The sequence below is a fragment of the Periophthalmus magnuspinnatus genome, chromosome 22 (assembly GCF_009829125.3).
Source record: "Periophthalmus magnuspinnatus isolate fPerMag1 chromosome 22, fPerMag1.2.pri, whole genome shotgun sequence".
Classification (NCBI taxonomy): Eukaryota; Metazoa; Chordata; class Actinopteri; order Gobiiformes; family Gobiidae; genus Periophthalmus; species Periophthalmus magnuspinnatus.
The window spans coordinates 9,339,790-9,363,189 of NC_047147.1; the positions used below are offsets into that span (position 1 = coordinate 9,339,790).

Consider the following 23,400-nt stretch of genomic DNA (forward strand, 5'->3'; position numbering starts at 1 on the left):
GGACAGTGAGGGACAGGGAGGAGCAGGGAGCCAATATAATGGTAGGGGAAATACTGTGGCATGTACTGGACGTGAACAAACAAGCTATGTGTTATAAAAGATAAAATAAAACACATTCTATTTTTTATTTCCATAACATTTTCTATTCCATTATTATTTTTTAGCTCGATTATCATGGCTGATGCTGATACTGATGGTTCCAGAAAAAAATGATTAGCTCTGCTGTTGTTTTTGGGGCCAATGTGTAGCCCCTTTTTACCACAAACTCTTTGTAGACATGTTTTCACGTTAAATTTTTCAAATAAAGCTTTATGAGTATTCTTTAGGCAGCTGGTTGGTCAAAACTAAATATCTGGAGCTTTAAAGCCAATAGTCACTTGGTTCTGTGCACGTAGCGTAATAGCTATGTCACTGTGTCTCAAAGCATATGCTAATTTGAATTAAAAGCAGAAAATATAAAATAAACAGCCTATTAAAATTAAATAATTAAACAAACTACCCAATTGTTTTTAAATGTAAATTCTTCAGTTTGTGGTGTTGTTTTAATGTTTATTATGCCTCAAAATTTAGGATCAGCATTAGCATTGTAACACAAACATCTCTCTTTCTAAACACAGAAGGGTCCTTTGGCGAAGTATTCCTTTAAATTTTGTAGTGTTTAACATGATGTCCACCCGCAGCTCCCTGTCCACTGCCTTATCTTTAATTATTTATTAATTTTAGTGTCACTCGGCAAAACACCCACACAGAAAAAGTTGAACAGGATGTAATGACGCTAACAGTGAGACTGCCGGGCGCTGTTGTGCACACAGACTGTATATAGAAACGGACATAGCTAACCTGCTAACCGCCGTGTGCCAAAAAGAAAGTGACAATGAGAGCTTCCAGCTTCGTCAACTCCGGCTCCAATTAACTTTGCATAAGAAAACTCTCACCCGTCTCTAGTAGTTTTATATTGCTATTGTGTCTGTAACTCAAGATAGAAACATTAATACCAGACAAACCAGGCGCCTTCTTTCCCAGAGGCTGCTCCTGCTAGAGTTAGTAACAGATTTGATTAACAGCGTTGCTAAGCAGGAAGAAATGTAACCTTCAACAGCTTTGCTCCATATTGGCTCTTTGGCTGCCATGATACTCTCTGTCAGAATTCCAAATATGTAACTCCGCTCCAAATTCACCTTTAACTGCTCGTCTCGATGAGCTTCATTTGACTGAAGCTGAATGGTACGGGTGACGTCACACTCCCTTAGTCCACGTCTTTATACAGTCTATGGCACAGATCCAATTTGCTAAAAAGTGCAAATATTGGCAAACCAAGATGAGCATAATGAGCATGACCATAGATTTATATTGTGAATGTATTTTTACTAGATTAGAGTTAGACCAACCCATATAACATCGTAACTGTGAACAAAACTACTATAGAAGCTGGACAATATTCTTCAATGAATGACAAAAAAGCCAGATATATGTTTAAAATTACTATGTTTTTGTAGCTATTATATTCAGTAATTGTGATTTTATCTGAATAAGACATCTCTCTACCCAAACCTGGAAGAATAACTCCAAAAAGTTGATGTGCCCAATCCTCTTAAACTCTGTGGTTTAAAGCAAAGCCCAGTTGTCAAAACACAGTGTCAGATACTGAGGCATGTCTCTGTTACACTGGATTCTGGTCTGATTTGTAGTACAGGTTTTTGGCTCTGTGTTGGCCTGATTTGGAGTGTGGATGCAGGCTGTAGTTGGCAAAGTTTCTCAAACCTCAGTGTTAAAGAGAGCCAACTAAAGATGTGTTTTTTCTTTCAGAGATCACAGCTCCAACTCTGTGGATCAAACAGCTGGTCTATAAAGAGAACAAACAGAACAGCTCGTCCGCCAGAAAACAAGGTAAAAGACAAGCATGGAACTGATCACTATGAATGCAATAAACACATTTGTAGTCTTTTCATCGGTGGTCATAACATTTTTTTTGTATTTAGTAAAATTTTCAGCGTCCTGCTCCCATATACCTTTCCAGTGTATATATATGTGTGTGCGTGTATGTGTGTGTGTGTGTGTGTATGTATGTATGTGTATATATATATATATATATATATATATATATATATATATATATATATATATATATATATATATATATATATATATATATATATATATATATATATATATATATATATATATATATATATATATATATATATATATATATATATATATATATATATATATATATATATATATATATATATATATATATATATATATATATAGAATAAGGTAGGGCTATAATCACTTATCACTGACTGATTATTAGACTAGATGTCTTTGTCCTGCTGCCTGGAAGCCCTCACAGACCAGCCTCCTGTTTGCACAATCCTTCCTTCACTCTGTATGGGCCATAAGAGTGATTTAAAGTGATGCTGGGGTTTGTTTAGGAAGAAAAATGGACGTACAGTTTTTCAAACTAAATGTTTGTTGCCAGATTTTTGTCAAGTTGTTCGGAGGTTAAGATTGAGGGCAAGTACTTTGTCATGAAGCTCGTTTGTAAAACTAAAAACTCACAAGCGACCTTCACTTTAGTGTGGTTTGGAAAAACAATAGAAAAACAAATACAAGATTTAGTGCGATAAAGTCAGCCAAGCCTGAGTCCATATAAAATGTTCAAGTCTATAAAACTGTTTCCCCTGTAAATCCAAGTTTAGTGACCACATGAACCTGTAGAAATCATTTTCAAATACTCACAGTTAAGGACATGTATTTGTGTATGCATGCTATTAGGACATTTCAATTCTTTTGGAATGCACAATCCGCATATAAAATGGCTCTAATTGTTAACATTTCTACAACTCTAACCATAGAGGAGGTACATAAACAATATTGCAGTGATTATCAACAGCTGAGAGCTATTGTTGTTAACAAAATTGCTTGGGCAAAGCAAAGGAAACAAAAAAGTAGGAACATTGGCAAAACACTGACCACATGCAACAGACTAGGCATAAAATAACCAAACCTTGTTTATAGACAGAAAAAAAACAACGTAGCAGTTCCTGCAAAAGTCATGAACGCAGCACTGCTCATGAACGCAGCACTGCTCATGAACGCAGCACTGCTCATGGCAAATGTGAACACAGTTGAAAATAGTTGATAATGAAATGAAAATGTACCCTGAGAATAAAAACAACAAATATAATATTTTGAAGTGTTCAATTTTCAATCTATCACAGTTTCACTGCAGTTTCCAATCAATGCATGCAGCAGGATTTGTATTTCTTTTCAGTGTTTTTCTTTATTATATTATGAGTCTGGCTTGAGGAGACATTTACAACAATGAGCTAATTGTTACATCGGTTCCTGACTCGCTCCATGTGTGGCTTCAGTGCTTTTGTTTTGTTTTAAGGAGCTGCAGTTTCCGACCATTCAGCCTCTGCCAAACACAGCAGTCATTTAAATTAAAAAGGAAAGAATAAACTCTAAATAAATAGGATTGAAATGGAGACAGAGAGAAAGTATGCATATTAATATATTAAATTTCACACTAACTCTGTCCTTTTACATTTATATGCAGCAAAAGAATTTCCTTTTGCAAATCCTGGCACTAGAATACATTTAATATATTAAATAGTGCTAAATAATTTGGATATTAGAAACTTTGGCAAAGAATGAAGGAAGACTATAGGGACTTGAGAATGGGGCTGCACAGGAGACGCACGCAGTATTCAACAAGCCATCAGAGCTAGTCTTTTGTTGCTTATATGTAATTATGGTTATACACTTCTCTAATTATCTAATCTAAAGTCAACACAATGACAACAGCCATAACAGCAACTAACATGGCTGGCCAACATGTTGATGAATCACATTTTGAATTTTTCCTTATTAAAATAGATACAATGTCTTTCAATATGAATTCTTCAAACAGAGACATTTTCATACTAAATACACAACCCACTGACACAAAAATGATTTAAAGTCAGAACTTGCATAACACTGACAATAGACAAGAAATGGATCTTGATAAGATAAGATAAAAAATCTGAATAACTGCTAAAGGGTTGATATTTGCACTTTTTAGCACATTGGATATCGGCCTTAAATCTTCAGCACAGACTTTCTGCCTAAAGAATCCACATGAAGCTTTATTTGAACACTTCAGTGCAAATTGATAACTGCAGAAAATGTGATTACACAGCTCTTTTAAAGGTTTGTGCTTAAAAAGGGGGCTGTAGGTCAGTTTGTAGAAAATTTACATTACATAAGTTGGGGAGAATGATTAAAATGTGTGTGTGTATCGGATTCCACACAATTGGTAAAAAAAACACCCATATCAGTCGATCTTTAATAACTGCACACACATTGTTTTTGTCATGTTGCCATTTTGATAAGATAAGATATGATAAAATAAAGCTTTACTGATATCATTGTGCACAGTATAAGCCGATAGTAACAAAAACTGCATGCAATGAAAATCTAAATGTTCAAAAACTTGTTCAAGACAGTATTTAACTGGAGATTGTTCCTATCTGTGTTATTTTGGATACTGCAATGCACTTGACCCTAAAATAAAGAATGACTCCTGATTGGTCAACACACTTCATCTCCATGGTAACAGTCTGATGTTGTTCTGGTTTGAAGAGAGAGCCTTGCACTAAATGGATGTGAATGTAAATAATGTGAGGACGGGACAAGGTGCAGCAAGAGCAAGTTTTAAATTAAAGGAACAGGAACAGTCTTTAACCCAAGTTACAACCAATTTGAAGCAAAGTGTTTTATTTATAGAGTTATTTTGTATGTCCAAAAAAAAATAAAAAATAGAGTCTGTATAGTTCCAATTAGGGCTGGGCGATAAGGTTTTGGTTTTTTTTCTTCTCATACTGATCAATCTTGAATTTATGTAGTCTTTTCAAAAACTAAATAAAAATGTCTTTTAATATTGATTTCTTGAACATAAACAATAAAGAACAATACATTACATTAATCTGTGCCACAAAAATAATCAAATTTCTTCCCCCAAAGTCTGAACTCATAATGATCATGATTAGCAAAATATAACAATACAATATAATAGTTGATTAGTCACAATAATTCAGATGAATCATTGCAGTCCTATCATTGGATATTCATCTTGATCTTTTCATATTATCTCTGGTTGTAGAAAAGGTTCCCTCTTGTGACCAGGAGAGGCAGAGCGCTCTGGATGAGTCTCGGCTGCACCCCCGAGAGGCCATCTTCATCCCGGACTGTGGGCCTGGAGGACTGTACAAACCAGTGCAGTGTCACCAGTCCACAGGCTACTGCTGGTGTGTGCTGGTCGATACAGGACGGCCCATACCAGGCACCTCCACCAGGTCAGAGCAAGTTTAGGAACTGGACTTAGCCTGCACTCACACTGTTTATAAAAAGATACTACAATCATAACTGAGTGTGTGTCTTAGCCTGCAAATGCTAGTTTTTCTCAAGTGAAAGCTCAGAACCTTCAGAATTCACAGACTGGGCTGCAGAAGTTGCATTAACACTGATTAATGATTGGCTGCAGGTGCTGGGGTTTAAGTAGTGAGGATTCAGATCAGCGAGAGGCCTTTTAGGGTTAAACAACTGGATTTCAGCATTAAAACTGACAACCCAAATGAGAGACTCATGTGAGACTCATTCTGCTTCCTGATTGGATAATTGTCTTGAGAACCAAATTTTAATGAAAACAACTTGGCCATCATGTTCATGTTTTTTTGTAATTAAGATTAAATCAGCAGTACAGTTGTTCCCAGTAAAAGCCATTTTAACCTTTATATTTATATCTACTTACATATCTAGGAACACAGATAAATAGAATTCTGTTAAAACAAATTGAAAATTGTTGTCTTCTCGGTGTAAATCTGAAGATAAAATTCACTAATGTGTTACATTTTACTCTTGTGGGAAAAAATACATTTTTCCAATTGACAATGCCAAATAATTAGTCCTTTATATAAACTGCAGGCCTTTATTTTACCTTTCTTACACCTATTATGCTTCCACAATTTGGCTACTTAATTTTACAAAAACAGATATCAAATTTTCCCAATGCGGGTATATGAAGTTTCCATGTTACTTTATGTCTATATCTCATTTCTACATTTCCAATTAAAATCACATTATGGATATTTTAGTCCAATTTGGCAACACATCACACAGTGAGAAAAAAACTAAAAAAAACTAATGATATCTTAGTTTCACTTTGTCCTCAGATCCATTTGTCACTGTTAGACTGTAGCCAGGATAAATAAAACATGTCAGTTTGTGTAGGCTTACATATCACTTGTATTTTATCAGGAAGTGTAATGATCAAATTCATAAACAACAAGGCAGCAGTCTACTTTCTCTTGGCAGTGTATTGATATTGCATTATTGTTACAGATACCGGACTCCAGAATGTGACAATGCTACTCCCTCTCCCATCCCCTCCTTTCCAGACGGAGAGATCCCAGGTAAATCTCTTTATTTTTAGGGGGAGGCAAGTGGACGTGGAAATGGTTGCACTTCTGCTTTTAATATCTAAAATCATGCATACAGATGTATTATGTAACTTTTCTGGTGGAGGGTCTGACACCAGCTTGTCTCTGTTGCATCAGTAGTTCAGTTAGGAGTGTTTATCCACTGATTTGACACCTAACCCACCTTGCCCCCACTGTCTGCGTACACTGGTGTATGGATGTGTGTGTGAATGAGTGTATAGTTCCTTGATATATAGATCTTTGAGTGCCTAGAAGATGAACAAGCTCTATATTAAAATGTGACAATGTGACCTTTAGGAATGTTACACTGTATGACATTGAACTTATCTATCTCCAAGCCAAGCAAAGTCACAGGTCAGATCTGTGGAAAGACATGCTTTCTAAGGTATTTATTTCAGCAATAAAACACCTGTAATTGAATAAATGCAAAATATAATAATGCTTTACTGTGGAGGCAAGATAATAACAAGTCCATAGAGACAAGCAGGCGTCAGACTCTCCACCAGAAAAAACAAAACAAAACATATGATTTAATTTCTATTGAAAAAAATGTTTATAAAGTGTGATTTAGGTTTCGTAACTGCTTAATTATTCCCCTAATCCTAACCACTCCTTAAGCAGTAATGAAGCCAGTATCAGTCTTAGTAAACTATTTGTACTTTATAATGGCTTTATAATAATATAGTTATTATAAACTGATAGTACCTTTAAACAACAAGTGACCAAATGCTAACGAAACAACAGAATGAGTAGATGTTGAACACTGTAGTTTGAGTTTCATGTTGCTGCTTGGCGGTGGCTGGTGCTGCCCCTGTGTTCAGGCCCAGGCTGTAACTCTTATTTAATTCCCATCTGGTGAGTTTACAGAGTGGAGCATGACTCCTGACTGAGAGGCAGATGTGCTGTGGTTTAGTGAAGGTGTGAGAGTGCAGAGGGAGGAGGGTTGAGGGGGCTACGGGGGCTACAGGAGAGCGGAGGTTCTGTAATGGTTTGTTTTTGGTGTAAATCTGGTCTAGTTTATTCAATTGAAAGGAAACACCAGAAACATGTTTGTTGTTGAAATGAGTTGTTTGTATGGTTTTGTGTAATGCTAATAGTTATTTTGCAGGTGAGTGGTGAGTAAGTGTAATCTTAGCAGAGAAGAAGTTAGTAGAGTAGCTGCATTTAATCAAAGTTGAACAATTTAAAGGATGGTATTTGCCCAGTGGTTCTTGCTGTGCCTCGCTCTTCACACCCGCCACGCAATTTTCTCCAATATGACACTGTATGCCCCATAACTCACCAATTTAACACTTGGATTAAGGCGCTGTTGTGTTGGACATGTTAATTAAACTCACCTGGCGACTAGGGCACTAGACCACCTCATACACTGTGTACCAAGCTATGAAAATGGACCAAAATGGAGGGACAGAGGGAGGAGGAGGAGGTAGAAAAAAAATGAAATGACCAAACAAGAAAATGAGTTAACTATGCAGCTGCGTTTGAAGTGCACCTTTTAGAGACACAATTAGGAGGGAAAAATTTGCACAGCTTCAGCATGCTATTAAAGCCATACATCTGGACAATTACCGTGAGCTACCCAAGGTGTTCTGAATCATGTCATAAAGTTTAACAGGTCTGCACCGCTGCTACACACTTTCTGCTCCACTTTGCTCCGTGGGCGTCACCACTGAAGCCTTACAAAACAACCAAACAATGCACTTCCTCCACTTACACTATCTGATTCACCTGTTATACTGCTATACGGCGGATATAGGAGTTTTATTACCGCAGTGGGCCATGTGTCTGCAGGTCTATAAGCTTTAATGGCTCGGATTAGTTGCAGAATGTAATCATGCCGTTTTGTCTTCAGGCTGCCCAGAAGGGAAGACAGTGGAATTCATTACAAGCCTGTTAGATGCCCTCACAACAGACATGGTGCAAGCTATAAATTCACCAGCCCCCTCTGGTGGTGGGAGGTAAGTACATCTGGCACATTAGAGCAGTGGTACCCAATGGGGGCTGCCAGGCATGAGCTGCAAGATTATTTCAAGATATAATCATAGTTTCGTAATTTTTTTAAATATTGTTAACAATATAGTTTAGTGAAATCATGTCCTATGGCAGAATTAACAGGTCAAATAAACAGATTTAAAAGCAGGCCTATTCTGCAAAATCAACATTTTCACGGTTTAACCATGTTCTAGTTGTTTCCCGTCATCATTTACTCACTCGAAATTTTATTTGGAGTGATTCGTGCATGTTTGAGCTATCTTTAATTTCTTTTCATTCTTTTAATTTTCAAGACCCCGTATCAACCACCACTGCCATACACCCACTGCTCTGTACTTACTTCATTCTTCAGTTTTATTTTCTTGATTGGTGAGAAACGTGGGATACTGCAGCATTGCATTGTCTTTTTGGTAAAAATGAAGAAAAATCAGTTTCTCGCTAGCTAAATCTGCAACTATCCATAAGAGGTCCCGACAACTTTAAGGTTCTTTGTTGTGATGACGTTCCATTGGGCACTGCAGTTTTCTAACGTGGAAGTCAGTGGAGTTGTTTCTGTCATAAAGTCATTTTAAATCAATATTGCGATTGAAAATGTCCAAATTATATCATAATGAGCCACAGGTGTCATGGATTATAGCTATATAGCTGACACAAGCACAAGATGTCTTCTTTAACATGTTTTTCAGGTTAAAATTAATACCGGAATCAATTTTATTCCATAATGAGGATCCCAAGTTGGCTGTAGGGTAATTTTGGGAGCCCAGGTCTCTAAAATTTGGCAACCCTTGCAGTAAAGCATGCCTATTTTTTATATCAAATTCTGTGCCTACAATAGTGCTAGAAGTTATACAATTCCAATCATGATTACAATTATTTCTCCATTCAGTTACGAAACGTTTACATAATTTTGACACTAGGTCACATAACTGTTTCAAATATGATTTCAATAATGACTCATCCTAATTATGATTTTTTTTCAAGCAGCCCTGTTGAATTATGAAAATATTATCTGCTATTCACTTGTGCGTGGTCATGTAGTGTTTTATGGAAGGAGAAAAAGTCCCTTGTCTTTTGCATATTGAATAAGCCTAACTAGCATTTTATCCTTGATTTGTTCCAGGTTTGTTGAACCCAACCCCAGCCACACTTTAGAAGAGCGGGTGGTGCACTGGTACTTTGCTCAGCTGGACCTAAACGGCAGCCATGAGATCAACAAGAAGGAGCTGAAACCTTTTAAGAGATACCTGAAGAAGAAAGCCAAGCCCAAAAAATGTGCGCGAAGGTTCACCGACTACTGCGACCTGAACAAGGACCGGGGCATCTCACTGCAAGAGCTGAAGGGATGCCTGGGCGTCGGCAAAGATGGTAAGGAGCTAGGAAAGGAGAGAAGGAGAGAAGGAGATAGGAGGTAGAAGGATCAAAGCAAAGGTCATTACACCAGTGTGAACCAGAGGCCAGCTGGGGTCATGCTAATTTGTCTCACCAAAATCATTGCAGGGACAGACACAGACAAATAAGTGAAGTACAATGAATATTAGATAGAGATGCTAGGAAAGAGTCTCCATGACGATTTTATTACTTTGCATGAAAATTTACACAGACAAGCAGGTCCTACCAGAAAAGTTGCAAGTTAATATGTTTTATGTTAAAGATTAAGTGCATTTATCTGTTTTGCAGGTAATGGAAACCAAGGGACACGGCAAGGGACAAATCTATTCAGTAAGCCACATTTGCTTTCATAGTTTTAGCCTGTACCAATCAGGGAGTAAGAAGTATTTTTATAATTGTTTCAGTCCTGCAGAAAAGGCTGAGGGTTTCTTTTCAACATGGTCATAATCTGAGCAAATAAAAATATAACAACAAATAAACAAATAAAAACAACTGCACAGATCTTTATCAAAATCAATACACTTGAAGCTTTATTAGATCTCAGAATCTGCGAAAAATATTAAGTTTTTACTCATTAAGTGCATCTTTAAACAGGTACTTTAATACTGTTGCTTAAGTAGATTTTCTCATGAGATACTTTTAATTTTACTCTGGTATCTTTATTTTAAGTATTTCTACCACTGCTCATAATAATATAATTTGATGTAAAGGTCGCCATATCATCAATAATAAGTTTTAGTTTAAAAAGTAAATGCATAGAAGCCAGTTTTTAGGTGTGGTGCCATTGGGGAGTTTTTCTGCTTGATTAGATGTAATAAATTGTAGAAACCCAGGTTCAGACAGATTTACTGGCTGTTATAAGCAACTGAGAAAATATTACGTGTAATGGTGTGTTATGAGCCGTTTACACAGAGGTCATAAAAACTAGGTCCTACTTTTTTCTTTCACACTAGATCTAAAAATTTGTTGTAAGATTTAATAATTTGAGATACTGCTCTTTGGCATCAAAGTTCTATAAAAGTATTATTATCTAGTTTGAATTTTCTCTGCTTCTGTATACGTTGATGTGTTGTTATTAGTCCCGTTGGTGCAGTTGCGGTTGACGGTTCAGCTCCACTTGCGTGTGAGGTCATGTGTTTAGACTGGGGCTGGCACAGAGCGGTTGTGGCTGACTTTGGGCATAACGTCACAGCTCTCAGGCCTGAGCAGGGCTGTAGTGCCAGGGTAAACAGGAACGGGTATTGGACAAGCCGAGAGGAGGCTACTCTAACTTAAGGAATCTCATCTTCACCCTCCTGGCTTCATATTCATGGGTTTCAGAATGATGAAAAATAAGGACCGTTGCTATAACAATTAACAATTTAAAACAAAATATTCTATCATTTGAATGGTGAAAAGTCCACAAAATGGTGCTATACCAATACATAACGCATAATGTAATCTAATATTTGGATTTAAAAAGGGGAAAAAATTTTTGAAGATTTTTGGTGACAGTAGCTCAGTTGAATACCAATGTACCAATACATGTAGCTCAGTTGGTAGATTTGTCCACTGATCTGAAGTTTGGCAGCTCTCCACATAAACATCATTGGTAGAGCTGTTAGATCCACTGACCCACAGGTTGGCGGTGTGATTCTAGCTCCCACAGATGAATGCTGCCGTTGTGTCCTTGGGCAAGACACTTAACCCACCTTGTCCTCAGTGTCTACACCCACTGATGTATGAATGTTTGTGTGAATGGGTGAGTAGTTCCTTGATGTAAAGTGCTTTGAGTGCTTTGAAAAAGGAAAAGGGCTATATAAAATGTAGGAGAGAAACAGGCTATCCATAGCCATTGGTTTCAGAATGATGAAAAAGTAGGACCATTGCCATAGCGATAAACAAGCAAAGAGGACTCATATAGTATTTACAGTGTTGTGCCACTAACTTGTATCAGCTGGATGGTTAGGAGTTTGACATCGTGCGTATATTTTTTCCCCTGATGAATGACCACTGTGACTTTGTGATAATCACCAAGTTAAAGACGACAAATGATGCAAAATCGACTTTTATAAGCTATTGCATAAGCATATTGGTCTTGTATTGTCCTGTATTTCAGGCTTAAATGCTCAGACAATTTCTGTTTTCACCTACCCACTATCCCCACTCACAGCTCTGTACTTACTAGTCAACCTGTCTATAGACTGCAGGTGGAAATGAGCAATTTTGCTTTTACATGGCACAGACCTCTATTGGGTAGGTAACTTTTTTGTGTAGGTTAATGTTTTATGTGCATTGTCTCTGGTAAATAAACACATGATCTAAACTACAGTGAAACCATGAAGAAGCAGCAGTGAATCAGTTCTGGAGGTTGAGAAACCTGTAAATCACCTTGACATAGACTCATCTTGTTTGTGTAAACAGAACGACTTGCAGTTAAAGCTACTAGCTGCATTGCCTTGACAGCTTTATACAGCTTTATGTGACCACTGGCTGAAGTATGTAGCATATAATGAAAAGAGATGAACAAACCAGTGCTTCACATATGGCACCGTTCTGCCCTGACTAAGATGGACGGGGGAGCAGTGCAGGTATGAGCGGCTGGATCTCTTTAAGTCAGGCTTACGTTGCCAGGTTTTAAATCTTATCATGTGCGGCGTTCGCTCAGGATGGTCACAGCAGTGCAGTTGGACATATTTACAGTTTACGGTACGTGCTTTTGTGAGGAAGTTTGGCCCTTAAAGGCAAAGAGGAGCACAGCTGTGAGAGAGGCCACGCTATAACACAACGCAAAAAGAAAGCAAGAGATTGTGTTTATAGAGTTTGAGGCATTGGGCAACAAATACATGTGGGAATTAATGAATATAATGTGTGGTGGTCAGACAATGCGAGGGTAAAATGTTGAGTGCTGGTACTGTTCAAAAGTAAGTACTTGATTAGTATTTAGTATCTCATCATCATTTTGAATAACTGTTAGTAGATAAATCAATAAATGTGACAAAACATAAGCAATTTATAGTCTGGCAAGTAGCGGGCAATAAAAGTAAAAAAGTAAAGTAAAAAAGTATGGGCAATACCAGTGAATTTTCTTTTGATCCGATACCAAGTATGACTACATGCCAGGTATTACACTGATCACTGCATTGAAATTCCTCTACTATAAAGACCTTGTTGTTTTGCTCTACCCCAATTTAAACAGATCTAAAACTAAATATATGTGTAGATACATTAACATATAACAATGTATGTATAACAATGTATTTCAAATCTTTATTCAAATTTGTTTATTAAACTTTTTTTTTTTTTAGAAATGTTAGGTGGGCCTATCAACAGTGATGGGAAGAATAATTTGAAAATGATTTAGTTACAGAATACTGGAATACTGGAATACCTGAATTAAAATGTGTTTTGTAACATATTCTTATACATGATTCAATCAGAGTACCGGTCCTGCATTCTGAATACTTGGAATACTTTTATACCAAGTTGCATTTAAATTATCGTGTAAAAACATAACATATAATTACAAACAGGTTTATTTGTGTTTGTTATGCATTCTTCTATGTCTACTTAGAGATACAAAATCACACATGCATACACTGTAAGAGCTGTGTTTTCAATTTTTTTTTCACTAATACTGTGCAGTTCAAAGTCATAATTGCATGATGAAGTACTGCCATGTATTTCTTTTAATTTAGGAAAGTAACTGTATTCTAAATACCACCAAATGAAAGAAATTACTATACGGGAATACAGTTACTCAGAATTAGTATTTAGAGTACATATTTTTGGTACATGTATTCAGTTACTGCCTATCAATATTTTTACATGCCCATTTCAACCCACAAGCCCTTTCTTTATAAATAAATAATCCAGTCTGTGACAACTTGATGAAATGAAATAAACTACCTCTGGATTTGAATAGACATAATAAATCATAAATAAAGTGGCAGTGCCAACATGGACATTTATATAATCCAAATCAAATATATTGCAGCCAATGAAAGAAATGTATTGCACAAGTCAACATTGATTTTGAGAAATATTTATGACACGCCGTGTAGAATAAATTTGGCAGGAGCAGGTTTAAATGGGGGAAATTCCAAATCCACTTAACTCGACTATGAAAGGGAATGGCTCAGTCAACACATTAGCAAAACAAGACATGTGATGTACAGTGAAACTATCCAGGCCTGGGACTAGCGCTAGTAGCCTGTTGAAAAAACAAACACATCACTACACAGTTTATGGTGTTGTCTACAAAAGTGCTAATTACATAAAGACTCAGGAAAACACTTTTGAATAAATACAAACATGTGGTGTGGAGTAACATGCAAGATTTCACAAACACAGTGTTTTATTATAGTTTATAGTTATTGACACTGTTCAGCTCTGGCACATAAAACATATACTAATTATTCTTGACAGTGGTTATTTACAACCTGTTCAATATTGAGAGCCCTGGTTTCTGTATCCTGCTCATCTCTGTCACTCCATAGGAATGAATGGGACACATTATGAGGCTGGAGCAGTGCTGCAGCTCTGCTTAGGCCCTGTGTGTCTGAGCCAAGAGCATTACTCCACTCACACTTGTGCTTAATGAAGATGACATCAGAGCCATTCATAACACAGAGGTAAACACAGGGAGGTCACAACTGCCACTACCAGCTATAGGAGTGACAGTAGCTCAGTTGGTAGAGTATTTGTCCGCTGATCTGAAGGTTGGCGGCTCTCCACATAAACATCATCGGGTCGAGTGTTCAGATCCACTGACCCACAGGTTTACGGTGTGATTCCAGCTCCCACACATGAATGCTGTCGTTGTGTCTTTGGGCAAGACTCTTAACCCACCTCACCCCCAGCGCCCCACTTCTGCATACACCGGTGTATGAATGTGTGTATGTGTATGTGAGTTGTTCTTTGATGTAAAGGACTTTGAGTGCCTTAAAAGCGTTATATAAAAATGGGACCATAGGACAGAGTATCTATATCTCTGGGTTTCAGAATGGTGAAAAAGTAGGACCATTGTCATATTGATAAACAATTTAAAATAAATCATTGTAACTGTTGAGGAAATTCTTAATTCATATAGGACAAATTAAGAGTGATTCAGGCTCAGTAGCTACTTTATTAAGGGATTAAGGTTTTACGTAACCTGGTTTTACTTAATAATAGTTACTAACCCTTAATCATTCTTAAATTATCTGTTCTTATCTTTCTTTAATAAGGCTGCTTACAGTGTAGTTATTATAAAACGTTCCCCAAAATATTATATCTCTTGAATTGTAAAACGTCCTCAAAATATTGCCTATAACAGGAAGCTGGAACGCACGAAAATTTTATATGTGAAAATCAGGTTGCAATCAGTTTGCATTGGTTATAATGTGTGAAGGACAGTTTAATAAGAAGTAGGAAAAACAGAAAATGTACCAAAATTCCACTGGTGAAATTACCTGCTGTTGTGTCCCAGTACAAATATTTTCAAATGTTTATGCTGTGCTTTGTTCGCTAAGAGGCATCCAGTAGTTTTCCAAATGCAATTCCAATCCAAATCTTTCTAATTTTGTAATCAGGGAAGAACACTGAGTTCCATGAATTCAAGGGTAAACGGGGGTAGCAGTGTTTGGAGATCAAGAATGCTTTATTGCATCATGGGGTTGTCAAAACAATTATAACCAGATACCATTCAACTAATAGTTAAATGTAAGGTACACTTTAGACTAGTATCATAATGAAACTTCACTTGGACACGTATCAATATTGAGAAAATTGCATTAATATGACACAATGAACCTTTCCAGAATAATCAATAGCCAATATAACTACTATGGTTTTGCAGCAAGTTACTTAAGACAAATCACACTCTCTGTATCTTTTAGGTTAAACTACGTATGAACTTTTATTTCATTTATTAAGCACACAGTCTTGTTATGTCCCCTTGAAAACCCTGTATGCCAGCCCTGTACCCTCACTGCCACCACGATAAGCCATGTCCCTTGATTCCCAGCCCCAAAGCCAGCGCTCCTGTATGGGATCGTCCCATGTGAGAGCGGGCGATTCACGATAGGACAGGCTCTGCTTTCACCTCTTTATCTCAAGTGGGGCCGAAGTGTCCGGGGAGAGGCTGGGGCTTTGTGCTGGTAATGCTGCAGACAGTGTCCACAGTGACTGGGCTGGACAGAGCAGGAGTAATTACAAAGATCCAAACAACAAAGAGGTTTATCTGAGTGCCAAATGAGGGCTCATTAAAATGTCAGGCTGCGGACTCACTTAACAGCACCCTGGCAAGACGGGTTAGACCTGACCCGGGCGAGTGGCGAGAAGAAACTTAAAAGATGTAATGAATATATCCTTACATCAGAGCATTCAAATGAGGGATTACACTTTAGATCACAGATAAAGTCTGAATATTTTAGGGCAGTAATTCCAAAACTTTTCACATCAAGTATCATCTAAGGAAAAATTTTGTTCTCCGAGTACCAGCAGATATTATTTAGGTATAAAGTAGGACTATTTCAAGACTATATTAGGGCTAACCCATGTTGACAGCTTGAGAAATGCTATTCAGGGTAAAGAGTGGTGGAACATAAAGTAAAAAAAGCAAAGTGCTGTACCTAAGTATACAGTTTAGGTATCTGTACTTTACTTAAGTACATTTTAAAGTGGATCATTTTTACTTTTACTTCACTACATTTGAGAGCAGGTATCTGTACTTTCTACTCACTGCATTTTTGAACAGGATTGAAAAATTAAAGTACTTTTTATTATTGTTTGAGACCTGCTGAAAAGGCTGACGGATTTATTTTCAACATGGTCATAGTTTTAGCAGAGTTTCAGCACAAATCTTTATCAAAATCACTACATTTGAAGCCTTATAAGACCTCAAACTCTGCGCAAAATACCTTTACTTTTTACTGTTTACGGACATTTTTAAACAGGTACTTTAACACTTTTTCTTAAGTAGATTTTTTTCATGTGATATTTGTACTTTTACTTGAATTTTTTTTTGCCAGTATCTGTACTTTTACTTAAGTAACAAAACTGAGTACTTCTTCCACCACTGAGAGTAAACAAGATTATAGCTATCTAATGTAGTGTTTTTCTTCAAAATTGCGTCACTTTTACAAAAGTACTACTAACTAACTAAGACAGTCTCTCAGCCAGACAAGGACAACCAGACGACTTGTGTGGCACTCGAGTTTTGAGCACTACTTTTTTATGTTTTTATCAAGATTGGGATTCAGTCATTGATCAGTGATATGTTAAGACGTCTACTGCCAGTCCTTTGCCAATAAAAGCATGTGGTTAGTAGCAGGGTTCAATTTTATCTGGCTTGTTAATGCTTATGAAATATTGAATAACATTTTTTATTTCTTTTGGAAAAGACACAATAAAATCAAACAGAAAATCTTGACTTATAAATATGAGGGAAAATAAATTACATTTTAACTTGTAATGTAATAGCCTAGTTTCTATTCCTATACATATTAGTTATTATAGATTCCACACAATAGGCTATAATCTTTTATCTGGCACACTCAAAGTATATGTGAAAACAGATCCAGCGGCACAGCTCCTGTCTGTGGAGTAACATGTGATTTATGGAGCAGTGAAAGGCGTGCAGTGCGTGACACGGTGGAGTCTGGGGTTCAAACCTCGTCTCTCAAAGTCCAATGAAATCAGCTGCACCTCCATTTCACAGGAACAGAAGGAGCTCTGACAGACACACACCTGCAGCTAACCACCCCCTGCTGCTGCTACAGGGCTCATGTGGGCCAAGAAAGAGAGGAAAACTTGGGGTACAACAAACTAGAAGTGTCAAATAAAAAAACAATTCACTTCTATACTAAAAGGTAGCACTGGGGAAATTTGTGGTATTTGTACTTTTTGGAGTACTTTTTAAAACCTGCACTTGTAAGAGTTTCTAGACATGTAATTTAACTAGTTACATTTAAATTCATTGGAGTTACTGAGTAGAGTCACTGCATTGCCTGTGATACTTGGCCAGAGCTTGGGGAAAAATGACTTAATTCAGTTTTGCATACAAAATCAATACAAAATCCTACTAAGATTGCTTTAAAAAGATAGTACTTCTTTATGCCTACTTCATACTTTTACTTTACTGTTTAGCTGCACTACTCACTGTTCAAAATGACATTGTTGTATACATGTATTATATAGTACAGAGCCAAGGAATTATCTGTACAGGACTATTTCAAAAGATGCTTTGAATTTTTTATATCATGACATCTCCACAACCAACAAAGATTGAATGATTTGTTGTTATTTCCTGCAATTCTTCAGCAACAATTTGTGAAACTTGTTTTGGGGCCAATGGAATCAATCAGTGCATTGAGACAAGACCCGTATCTGTTCACTTATTTATTTGACTCCTTGATTCCTCAACTGTCTGTCAAATTTACTGAGAGAGAGTTTATAGCTAAGGAATCAAGGAGGCAAATGAACAGAAACGGGACGCGGCCAAGATAGATATGTCCTTTCACATGCCTGATTGAGAGCATGTCCAGCACAAACTCTCATTTATTTCCCCATTAAAAGCTAGAGCGGTAAAGCCAATTATAATATAGCTCAACTACAAATAAAAGAATAGAGATTTAAACACAAAAGTATCTGACTTATGCTACCCTGGACACTTGCAATGTTCTGAACACCATCTGTAAGCAATCTGTCTCTCTCTGTCTCCCGCCTGTGTCAGCTCCTCTCCGTGTTTCTGCTGTTCATATCTTAGCCCCAAACTCACCCGTCTGATTCATGAGAGGAGTTCATCTTTTGTCTAGTGTGGTTTGAAAACACATGCAAGACAACATAAAACAACTTGACTTATAGGACCAACCATCCTCTAACTTATTACTAGTCTTTTTCATGACGTCAGAGAGTGGAGGGGTAGGAAATTCTGGGTTTATACAGAGGAGAGCTTCAAGACTTTGATCCGCTTCAAAATATGACAGAAAACGAATGTGTGCCAAAATAGCTATATATAGGTTAGACTTGAGGCTTGAATGAAAGTCAGCTGTTCAGTCCCATCTGCAAGTGTGTACTATTGTATTAAGACATTTCAATGGGTGATTAGAGAGGCCATTGGTGCAGAATAGCAGCCATGTTTATGTCATTCAGTACCAGGGCAGCTGTACCTGTAGTAGTAGCAGCTTACCACTCCCAACAGTGAATGATACTGGCCTACTGTAGTATAAATGGTAGTAATTTAAGATACACTTATTACTTGGTTACATAACTTTTAAATAAAATTGTACTTCTCACGATATGTTTTCAGTCTTTCGCTCCTACTTGAGTAATATATTTTTACACTTTTACTTACTTCAATAAAGTTTGGCTACTCTTTCCATTGTGAATACGCCTAAGTATTCAACTATAAGTGATAAAACATTTATTATGGCATTTTGAACATTTGGGTTTATTGCGCCACTCATCTAATCTTTTACATAATTTGATTCATATTGTATTTTCAGTTACATTTATTTAAAAATTAATAATTATTCAGACAAATGTACTGTAATTACCCTTACCATTACCATTTTTACTAAAGCTTAAGTCATTTCATGGATCATTACTTTGTACTTGAGTAATATTATTTTGAAGTAACAGTTTTCTTACTTGAGTACACATTTTAGCCACTCTACCCACCTTTGATTTTTACCTATAAAATGATTTACACATTGGATTGTTTACCTTTTACCTGAATCTAGATCTAAAAGACATTTACCTTCATGACCTGTCCACTCAGCCCGCTCAGTTAACATGTGTCCTTTGTCCCCACTGTCTGTGTGTGTGCGTTGGCAGTCGGTCGTTTGGTGTGAGGAGACGATGAGCACAGAGGGACCCCACCTGTCCGAGCGCTGCGTGGAGGAAAACCCAAGACACGAGCTGAAATATGAAGCCTGTAATTTATGAAAACAAGTGAAACAGCGCCGAAATATTTGCACTTTCTCCTCCCCAGGCCCAACATCGTACTCATATGTACTGTATGCGTGTGTGTAAGAGACTGAAGGTCTAAAATGAGAATATATTTGTGAAGAAGACAGGCTCACCACTGGAAGAGCTACAGCTGATTTTGACACTTTCCCTGTCTAATGTATTGTGTTGTAAAAACAGTGTTCATAATTGTGTGGATAATAAATTGTGTAAATTCTACATTTGTTTCATATGAGGCCCAGTGAAGTTTGAAGAAATGTATTGTGGGTAACTGTTAGGGCTTGACACTAACTGTTTTGTTGCTTTTTTCCCAGGTGACTAGCAAATATCCGTAAAATTTGCATGCAATTTGAGACTAAACTAAAATTAAACCTGGACTCGACCGGGACTAAAGCCTGACTCAAAAAAGACCAAAAAGACCAACAATTTGTAATTCAAACTGCTTTACAGAATAAGAAAAACCTTAAAATCTCAATACAAACAACTAAAAACACAAATAATCATCATAAGATTAACATTAAAAGAGAAGAGTGCAAAAAAAAACCCCAAATTTTCAGTCATATCCACAGTTAAACAAAACCGTTTGAGCCTGGATTTAAACACTGACAAAGTAGAGGTCTGTCTCACATCTTCAGGTTTTGCACAGAATTCAAAGGGCCAAAGTGACTAGTGGGACTGAATGAAACTGTACATCAAACATCATGTGGGTATATTTAGTGTTAATGTCAAGCCCTGTTACAATAAAGTTTTAGGAATCATTGTCAGTTTCTTGTTCTTAGCAAAAGCTGCGTGCCATTTGGTGGTGACAGCTGCTGACGAGACCGGAGGAGAGAAAACACCATTGGGCTCATTCACATTTTATACAGATCATTTCTAGTTCACAGAATCCACTGCATTTCAGCATTAAACATTGCTTGATAGTCTTCACAAGCCCCACAGTTCATTTTATTGCATAGTAGGGGCACATGTCATCTTAATGTTGCGTTTAGTAAACTTTCTGTAGAAAAGCAGACACAACAGTGAGTCCTTTGGTGTTTATTTCTGTCAGACGCTAAACAAAATATCTGTTAATCACCAGTCTCCATGTTTCCTCTCCTGTGTCTGGTTATCATTCCCGTGTTTCAGTTCAGTTTCTTCTTTTCTTCACTAAACAATGTGAACTCCTATTCTGTAAATTACCAACATTGTTGCTACTTTCAAAATTCCTGTGATTATTGCATATTGTGATAAAGCATGGGGATAGTGTTTGAACTGAAATTGAAAAATGTGTTTTTGTTTTTTTTTAAATAACTTTTTCCTTCATTGATTGCCACATGGACTTGCCTGTCTCTCATATAAAACACAGAACAATTGGGAAATAACTGAGCACACGCAACCCATATGTTTTTAATGCAAAAAATAAACTGCCCATATTTGGGAGCAATTTGCTGTATGAATTAGACAATTGCAGTGGGTTTTGTTCTAATGATGACGCTCTTTCTGTAGGTATAGTCGCGGTCATGTTTATCTTTTATTCACTAAAAGTAATCTAGAGGAAATAGTACTTTTAAAAGTAATTCAGAGGAAGCAGTACTTTTCTGTGTATAAAAACTGTTTTAAAAAAGTTTACCGTTGTGTTTATATAAGAACAAACTATCCTCTGAAAGTACATCTGCAGAAGAGTGGACTATTTTTAAGCATTAAACTATAGAAAGATGTGCTCTTCTGATGTTTCCCAACAAAGGTATTTTCTATTGAGGCCAAGATAAGAGCAATACAAGCCAGAATCCTTCACCTGTCTTTGAAGTATTTTCTTTATTCTTCTCATTTGTTTAAAATTGTATTATTGCATTTACATGTATTTAGTTAACCTGAAATATGCAGGTGTATAAAAACAATATCAAAACTAAATAATACATTTACCTCATTAAACTTAAGAATACTAATATATGAAACTAAAGCAAAAGCACTAAAAAGCCAACGTTACATTTACTCTGAGCTGCAAGAAAGATCAAGGACAGGAGTGCAGCAGTGCCCCCAGCTGGTCATGATGCAAAGGTCCAGTGGACATTGCTCCATTGACAAACACAAGACCAAATCAAGATCAAACACTAGTGGTATTTCAGTGTAACAAAGGCCTCTTTCTCACCTGTAACTCAGCCTTATTTTACACACACATCTGACTCTCCTGCTAAAAGAGCTGCACAGGATCCCCATGCGCCCTGTGTGTACTCTGTCTGTGCAGGTGTGTATGTAAGGGCAGTAGTGCAGGAATGCCATAAGGAACAAAAGTTGCTCACTCTTCCCCCTTGTGGTAGCAATCTCAATCAGCACTACATACTAGACAAAACTGGATCAACAAGTGTAGTTTATTTCACTGTCACTCATTTAAATATAAAACAGATACTAGAAACATATTTGTCACATGTTTTTTTTTTATTTTGCCCTTTCATAACGTTAAAAACATTTGGTGTTTCTGGGCCTTATAGAGACGGAGATCTGCAACTAGTATTTTTAAATCTAAATCTCAGTTGAGGCCTTAATACAGCAAGCTATAATATGTAATAATGATAAGTAATCTTGTGTGATTTTTCTCCATCTTTTGTGTGCATTGAAACACTTAGCAGCAGATCAAACGTCATTACAGGTAATTGGAGAGGTCCATTAGCTTGTGCGCTAGCCAAACATTAGCAGTGGGGGTAAAGGGGTACACTGCTCACCATTTGTTTATGATGCTTTGGTTAGCCCACACCAGCACCTGCTCGAACAAAGGGGCAGCGAGATCATCTCCTGGGGGACCAAGGCTCAGGGTCAAAGGTCATTGTCTCGACAGGCGTATCCACCATAATGGGGATCTCAGCTGCAGGAGCTTGCAGGTGGACAGTTACTTAAAGCATGATTTCTCTTAAAATATGTTGTACTTTGCCTTGTTGTGCTATAAATCTGATTCTTAATGGCACAACCCATGTAAAGCTTCAATAATGCTCTTAAATGTTGCCTCTTTACAGGAATCATTACCCCAAACTCATGAACTAATATTAAAAATGCTGACAATGTTGGCACATTTTTATGAACAATGAAAAGTTATTACACTATATTATTAAAATATGATAGGCCCATTAAATTGTTTTCGAAGCTTCCACATAACGATCTAGTCCTGAATTTGGCTCGCACCTAAAATGTAAACAAACCTAACAAACATTGCATGTCTCTAAGGGGAATTTTATAACTTCTCATATGCACGCTCATTTGTACATATTTTGAACTTATTTCATTAAAACTTATTGTCGATGGATTTTGGTTATATTCCCCACGCACGATAATTAGTTTAACCTTTTACAGCCAGTGTTTATTGGCTTGGAGAAACCTGCAGTTATAAATAGCTAATTTCTATTTCTAGATGGGTGGGTAGCGTTTCATTATAGGGGTGTGGAATATAATAAAAGCCATTTGTCCATATCAAAAAAGAGCATAACAGCAAATGCCAAAGAGGACAGTTAAATCAAAACATAATGAATGTAACAAATAACAAAACAACATAATGAGCATTAGGCAGGATTAACAAGGCTTTTCTTTATTCTTCATACTAAACATATGCAAAAGTTCAATGAGGTTCATC

The 23,400-nt window shown here is 36.9% G+C and overlaps 1 protein-coding gene across 3 annotated transcripts in view; it reads left to right on the top strand.

Moving 5' to 3' along the window:
- The window catches only part of smoc1 (SPARC related modular calcium binding 1), a 48,400-nt gene extending 27,162 nt beyond the window's left edge, over nucleotides 1-21,238 (top strand). For 2 of the 3 annotated variants that reach the window (XM_033988876.2, XM_055230953.1), the window contains exons 8-14: nucleotides 1,807-1,887; nucleotides 5,156-5,348; nucleotides 6,394-6,464; nucleotides 8,344-8,449; nucleotides 9,604-9,848; nucleotides 10,161-10,202; nucleotides 19,671-21,238. In XM_033988876.2, coding sequence (XP_033844767.1) covers nucleotides 1,807-1,887; nucleotides 5,156-5,348; nucleotides 6,394-6,464; nucleotides 8,344-8,449; nucleotides 9,604-9,848; nucleotides 10,161-10,202; nucleotides 19,671-19,687 — 755 coding nt within the window. In that variant the 3' untranslated portion in view covers nucleotides 19,688-21,238. The remainder of the gene's footprint in view (nucleotides 1-1,806; nucleotides 1,888-5,155; nucleotides 5,349-6,393; nucleotides 6,465-8,343; nucleotides 8,450-9,603; nucleotides 9,849-10,160; nucleotides 10,203-19,670) is intronic. The other variant, XM_055230952.1, reaches the window with a different exon arrangement.
- The last annotated feature ends 2,162 nt before the right edge of the window (nucleotides 21,239-23,400 follow it).